The sequence below is a fragment of the Bactrocera dorsalis genome, unplaced genomic scaffold (assembly GCF_023373825.1).
Source record: "Bactrocera dorsalis isolate Fly_Bdor unplaced genomic scaffold, ASM2337382v1 BdCtg054, whole genome shotgun sequence".
Lineage (NCBI taxonomy): Eukaryota > Metazoa > Arthropoda > Insecta > Diptera > Tephritidae > Bactrocera > Bactrocera dorsalis.
The window spans coordinates 15,433-22,674 of NW_026038105.1; the positions used below are offsets into that span (position 1 = coordinate 15,433).

The 7,242-nt window shown below is 41.4% G+C and overlaps 1 protein-coding gene across 1 annotated transcript; it reads left to right on the forward strand.

Annotated features, from left to right (window-relative positions):
* The first annotated feature begins 730 nt into the window (after positions 1-730).
* LOC125780032 (uncharacterized) lies at positions 731-6,664 on the forward strand. The gene is made up of 2 exons (XM_049461530.1): positions 731-873; positions 5,899-6,664. The coding sequence occupies exon 2, from the start codon at positions 5,918-5,920 to the stop codon at positions 6,491-6,493; it is 576 nt and encodes a 191-aa protein (XP_049317487.1). The 5' UTR covers positions 731-873; positions 5,899-5,917; the 3' UTR covers positions 6,494-6,664.
* The last annotated feature ends 578 nt before the right edge of the window (positions 6,665-7,242 follow it).

Genomic DNA, 7,242 nt, shown 5'->3' on the forward strand with positions numbered 1-7,242 from the left:
ATACGAGTATATGCAAAGTGCGTGCAGTGGAAACCTATAAAATAAACATACATATATATCTACATACACAGTGCGTTCGGTGAAATCTGTAGAAACAAAAAACTTTATACCTACATTCATAATTGTAAAGTGGAGTGAGTGCTAAAATACATACTTACACATATACTTACCCCAGCCTAAAAGAGCAAAAAAAAAAGGGAAGTATTGTGGAGAGCGTGCACATACATATATACATATGGTAATATGTAAATACATAGTGTGGATTGCTAAAAGAAGTTCGTGAGAAAAAATAAGAAGAAAAGGTACAGTGCAAGGTGAATATTTATGCGGTACAGTAGTGGGCGCAAATAAAAGCTCAAGCAAAAGTTAATAAGGATAATTACGTTATAATTAAACAAAAAAAAAACAGTTTTATAGCCTTTCTAAAGTGCCGCATAGTGAAGAAACCGGTAAGCTCAAACCGTTGTTCTTAAAACTGTTGCTGCCATCCCGTTGCTGCTGGTATTACTTCGCTGCCATCACTTTGCTATCATCGCTCCGCTGCTACCATCCCGTCGCTGTTGGTTTTCGGCTACTGCGCCATCGAGGCTGTTGCTGTAACTCCGTCGCTGCTGCTGTCGTCGCTCCGCTGCTGCCATCCCGTCGCTGCTGCTATAACTCCGTCGCTGCCATCACTTCGCTGCTGCTATAACTCCGTCGCTGTTGCTGTCGTCGCTCCGCTGCTGCCATCCCGTCGCTGCTGCTATAACTCCGTCGTTGCCATCACTTCGTTGCTGCCGTCTATCCGCTGCTGCTTAAGTCGTCGTGGGAATGAGCTGCCGCTGTATCCTGTGCCAGAGGGACGTAAGCGCCGGCAAACAGCCGACGCACCAGGTAACGAGTGCGAATTATTGAAAGTGGTGCAAACAAAAAACAATAATAATAAAACTGCAAACGCACACTTTCAGTTTTTGGCTCTCCCTTTTCACATTACACGCCTATTTACACATATATATATATATCGTTTTCTACATATATTATATATTATACATATACGTATTATATACTATACATATATTGAAGAGAACGTGAAGGGATTTTGAGATTGCGGTTTTGCCTGCATTAAGGTGCGACCTTTTTGTAAATCGCATAATTTTAAAATTTTAATTCGCTCAGTTTTTTCGCATATTATCTCGTGTTTTCGCAAATTTAATTCTTGGACAATATTTTTTCGCGTTAAATTTTCGACTGTGCTAGTGCTCATTTTGCATAACTCATCGGTTTGGCTTTCATATACTTTGGAATCGATATTATTTTTTCTCGTTTTCGAAATCGATTCCAAATATATTTCTTGCCAACCTTATTGCTATTGGTTTGGCTTTCGTATATTTGGGAATCGATATATATATTTTTTTTCGTTTTCGGTATCGATTCTTAATATATCTGTTGCCAACCGTTGTAGTTTTTTGTTTTTTCGAAAATTTAATTTAAACAAGCAAAATGAGCAAGCCAAAGCCAACTATCGCCAACCTCTCTCCAAGTAAGGAGTTAATCGACTTAAAGTCATTAAAGCGTCAAAGGACGGTGGCAAAAAATAGTATTTTGCGAATAAAGATGGGCCTTTTAGAAAAAACCATGTCGTTAGATCCAATTGAATTGGAATGTCGGCTCGACATATTAAATTCACATAGCGAAAAGCTAATGAAATGCCAATCTAAAATTGAAGAGATTGATGAAGACGACATGACCCGAGGGGAGTTAGAGGACATAATTGTTGAAACGAAATCAATAATTAAAAATATTTTAGCCAAAAACCGAACGTCAATTGCCGAAACATCTTTCGTAGCTTCTCACAGCTCAAGGCTCCCTAAAATGAATTTGCCGAAATTCAAGGGAGAATATTCAGAATTTAAAAATTTTATGAGTTTGTTTGAGAGCTTTTGTTCATAATGATCCAAATATCCCAGATATAGAAAAATTTAACCATTTGGTAAATTGTCTATCTGGAGAGGCTCTGGGAACAGTTAAAGCGTTTCAGATGTCGGATGAAAATTATCCGAAAGCGTTGGCAAGCCTCAAAAAGGTCTATGATAACAAATGCTTGATATTTTTTAATACAATATCTAAACTTTTTGAGCTGCCAACCATCCTAAAGCCATCCGTGCCTTCATTGCGATCAATGATTGATGAAGTGTCTGCTGTTTATGACTCTTTGCTATCTCTGGGCGATGAGAAGCAAATAACAAACGCCATTATAATACATATAGTTAAGACAAAGGTTGACCCTGCCACCCGATCCAAGTGGGAAGACCAACTTGACTACGATCACTTACCATTATGGAAGGATTGCGAAGCAACTCTAAATAGAAGGTTTCAGCAGTTAGCAGCGGAAGGAGCATCTTGTTCGAGGACGAAATCCGGAGCCACAACCAGCATGAGCCACATGAAGCAGCCACACATGGATAGGACTAAATCAGCTTTAGTTGCTGCAGAGGCAAAGCAGCCAACTTGTCAAAAATGCAAGTCAAAGGAACATCCGTTAACTGCCTGCCCCACTTTCAAGGCGCTTCCGGTACAACAGAGTTTTGAGTTTGTGAAATCGGTGCCCTTATGCATAAATTGCTTGCGTAAGGGGCATACTGTGTCCAAGTGTAGAGCGGATCGATGTCGTGTATGCAATCGATCGCATCACACATTGTTACACCAGTACCCGATTTCCTTCCCCGCTACATCTCATCCGCAACCATCAACCACACATGCCATGCATACAACGAGTATGCCGGATCGGGTAATGTTGGCGACAGCTGTTATTCAAGTGAGGACCAGTTACGGCGGATACCTACCTGCGAGAGCGTTACTGGACTCAGGCTCCCAAGTCAACTTTATGACGGAGGACTTGGCACAAAAGTTGCGGATTCGTCGCCAACACAAAACGTTGAATATAATAGGAATTGGAAATTCCAACACGAAAGTGGGGACAAAACTAAGCGCGTTTGTTAAGTCGCGGGTAAATAATTACGAATTTTCGGCAGAATTCTGGATAATGCGTTGCATTTCGGCTAATCATCCAGACCATAACATAAATGTTAATGGCTGGAAAATTCCGCACAATATTAAATTGGCGGATCCAGAATTCCATAAATCAAAAAAGATTGATATCTTATTGGGTGCAGAAACCTTTTTCGATCTGTTAGCGGTTGGCCAAATTAAAAGTGGCCCTAATCAACCAACGCTACAGAAAACCCTTTTAGGGTGGGTTGTGTCTGGCAAATATGCTAGCAATCTAAGTCCTCCTCCTTCTGCAACTAGCACATCATGCCAATCTGAAGATGACTTAACGTCAATTAATTCGGTGGTCCAAAAATTTTGGGCGTTAGAAGAATTACCTTCAGAATCAAATGGCATCAAATTCACACCAGAGCAACAAGAGTGTGAAAAATTTTTCGTAAATACAACTCAAGTATTGCCTTCAGGACGGCTTCAAGTTAGAATGCCCTTTAAAGCTGACCGTAAGTTACTCGGTCACTCATATGAAACCGCAGTTCGGCGGTTTCAGGCCCTGGAGAGAAGGACATTAAAAGATCCAGAACTTCGTAAAATGTATCTGGACTTTATGAATGAATATAAAGCATTGGGTCACATGAGCCCAACGAACAATAAGATCCCTAGTGAGCCACACTACTTCATTCCGCATCAATGCGTTTTAAGGCCCGAGAGCACAACAACCAAATTACGTGTTGTATTTGATGCTTCGAGTCGATCTTCAACTCAAATAGCGTTGAATGAACTTTTGATGGTAGGTCCAACCATCCAAGAAGAATTATATTCAACTCTTCTTCGTTTTCGATTACATAAGTATGCACTAACAGCGGACATTACTAAAATGTACCGTCAAATAATGATGCATGAAGAAGACAGAAATTGTCAACTTATTGTGTGGAGAGAGCATCCTTCTGAGCAAATTCAAATTTTTCGTCTCAACACCGTAACATACGGCACTGCGCCTGCTCCATTTCTCGCAACACGGTGTTTGCAAATGCTCAGTGATGCCAATACAATGAAATACCCACTCGGTTCATTGGCCATCAAAAGAGACTTTTATGTTGATGATTTATTAACAGGGTCCGAAAATTTTGAGTCTCTAGATCTTTTGAGAAGTGAGGTAATTAAAATATTAAACTCGGCAGGATTCTCCTTAACGAAGTGGTTTTCGAACCACCCTAAATTTTTCGACAGTGATTGCACTGAAAAGTCATTAAGCTTCAATGACAAAAGTTCCACTAAAACGTTAGGAATCCATTGGTTGCCGAAAGAGGATTTGTTTCGATTTGTTTTAGATGACAATTTTAATGATCTGCGAGCCACCAAACGAAACATATTGTCAGTTTCTGCTCGCCTTTTTGATCCTCTTGGCTTACTAGCCCCACTAGTTACCAAAGCAAAAATCTTATTGCAAGAGCTTTGGATCCAAAAACTAGATTGGGATGAGTCGATTCCATTGCGCCTTGACACTAGCTGGCAGAATTTCAAAGCCAACCTACTGCAGCTCTCGTCAATTAGCATTCCTCGGTATGTAAACTTAGAGTCGACTGCTACATGCCAAATCCATGGCTTCTCCGACGCTTCAATAAGAGCGTACGGATGCTGCATATACATACGAAGCCAATCTGCTAGTAGTGTCAAATGTATGCTGCTTACTGCAAAGTCTAGAGTGGCTCCGCTGAAGACCAAGTCTCTTCCGCGTCTCGAGCTCTCGGCAGCACATCTTCTTGCCAAATTATGGTCACGAGTTGCACCAATGTTGAGTCGACGATTCGAGAAAATTACATTTTGGACAGACTCTGAAATTGTATTGCACTGGTTGAAAACGCATCCATCTTCATTACAAACCTTTGTCGCAAATAGAGTGTCCGAAATCCAAGAATTGACTGACAATGTACAGTGGCGACATGTGCCAACGAAACAAAATCCTGCGGATCAAGTGTCTCGGGGTTGTAACATGGACGAATTGAATAATTCAATATGGTTTGGCGGTCCACAGTTCCTCCTAGAAGACCCTGCATTATGGCCAATTAATAACCACTTCCAGCTCTCAACAGAAGACGAAGCATTAGAGAAGAAGAAAGCTGCATTTACATTAATTTCGACTGCTGAGAAAAATTCAATATTGGACCTCATTGAAAAATTCTCTTCTCATAAAAAATTGCTTCGTGTGGTCGCATATATATTACGATGGATCAGACGACCACCAAAATCCTCCAGGGGACAAGATCTGACTTCAGAAGAGCTAAACTTGAGTTTTTTGAAAATTGTCCAGGTGACTCAACATTCCGAGTTTGCGAGCGAAATCCAAAGACTGACGAAAGGCACGACGCTACCCGCAAACTTGCAAAAACTCAACCCGTTTTTGCATGAGTACTCGGATATGTCGCTGTCATTCAAATTAATCCGAGTAGGAGGTCGCTTATTAAATGCACCTCTCCCATACGATGCCAAATTTCCGCTTTTATTAAATAAAAGTTCGCACTTCGTTACAACGTATTTACGGTTCCTGCACATTCGAAATCACCACGCTGGGGCAAAAGCGTTGGTTGCGCTTCTTCGAGAACGCATATGGCTAATTAATGCCCGAGAAGCTTGCAGTAGAACCGTAAGAAACTGTATACATTGTTTTCATTACAAGCCGAAGTTGCAAAACCAAATAATGGGAAATTTGCCAGTCGAAAGACTTCGAGCACTACGGCCCTTTCTGATATGTGGCGTAGACTTTTGTGGTCCCATATATTCAACGTTAAAAATACGTGGTCGACCACCCGTAAAAACGTATATAGCAGTTTTCGTTTGCTTCACTTCAAAAGCAGTACATTTAGAACTAGTCTCGGACCTGTCTACTAATTCTTTCATTTTCGCCCTTAAAAGGTTCATTGGTCGCCGAGGGATGCCACAGAAAGTATTCAGCGACAACGCAACCAACTTTGTCGGCGCCGACCGCAAGCTGCGCGAGCTGAAGGAGGCGTTCCTAGCGCAAGCGCCAGAACTAATGGGGTTCGCAGCCGAAGAAGGATTCAGCTTCGGCTTTATACCACCCAGGGCGCCGCACTTCGGCGGATTATGGGAGGCGGCCGTGAAGTCCGCCAAGCATCTGCTCGTCCGCGCACTCGGCAACGCTCTACTCACGACGGAGGAGCTATCAACACTACTGGCCGAAGTGGACGCCATTTTGAACTCTCGTCCCCCCAGCGGACCCAATTCGTTGCTGCGAGAGATGTCAACTTGTTTGCTGTCTCAAGCAACAGTTTTGGCGACAGTGGTCCAAAACCTACATGACGGGCCTTCAGGAACGCAACAAATGGCTGCACCCCAAACGCAACCTGCAGCCAGGCGATCTCGTCCTCGTCCACGAGGACAACGTGCCGCCACAGCAGTGGGTACTCGGACGCGTCGTCGCCGCCGTCGAAGGGCAAGACGGCAACGTGCGAGTCGCGGAAGTCGCAACCAAGACGGGCACGATTAAGCGCCCCATCCACAAACTGGCTGTCCTTCCACTGGATATTGAAGGAATCTGATCCTGTCAAGGTGGCCGGTGTTGCGTCAAGCGACAAAATATAATTTAAACCTAAAACTAAAATTAAGAGAAATGAATTATAAAAAATTATAAATATTGAATTAAATTAGTATTGTATACTTACCCTAATAATGTTATATATGTATACTTACCTTAATCTATTACTATAAGTTAACAAAATGAACTACTCACCTCTTTTTGTACATACCTGTATACTTCCATTCCAACTGTTTTTTCCCGTTAGCTTTAAGATTTAGGCTAAGTCATTTAGTTGCTAAAATAAAGAACTGAATTGTTATTTGACCGCAATAGAGAACGCACGCGTTTCCCTTTTTATCGCAAATTTTTCGTCGCAATATCCGTAAGTTCTAGTGTCCGGTACCAGGCAATTGGCTGAATTGTGAAAAGTGAATGTTCTTTAAAAACAAAAAAGTATTCAACATACACGCATCCCAAAACAATTTAAACAAGTTTATTTCTCAAAAACGCTTGAGAATTTTCATACACTTTAATATAAGATTGTGTAATTTTTCCAAATACACTGTCGTTATGGCTACATGACAACTCCAATAACCTCAAAACAGCTAATTAGCATAAATATGTATAGTTCATATTTTTACGCAACTTGGTATCGATTGCTTAGTGCATCTGTACTAAAAAATGGATTCTACACCTTAATATAAGATGTGAAATTTTTC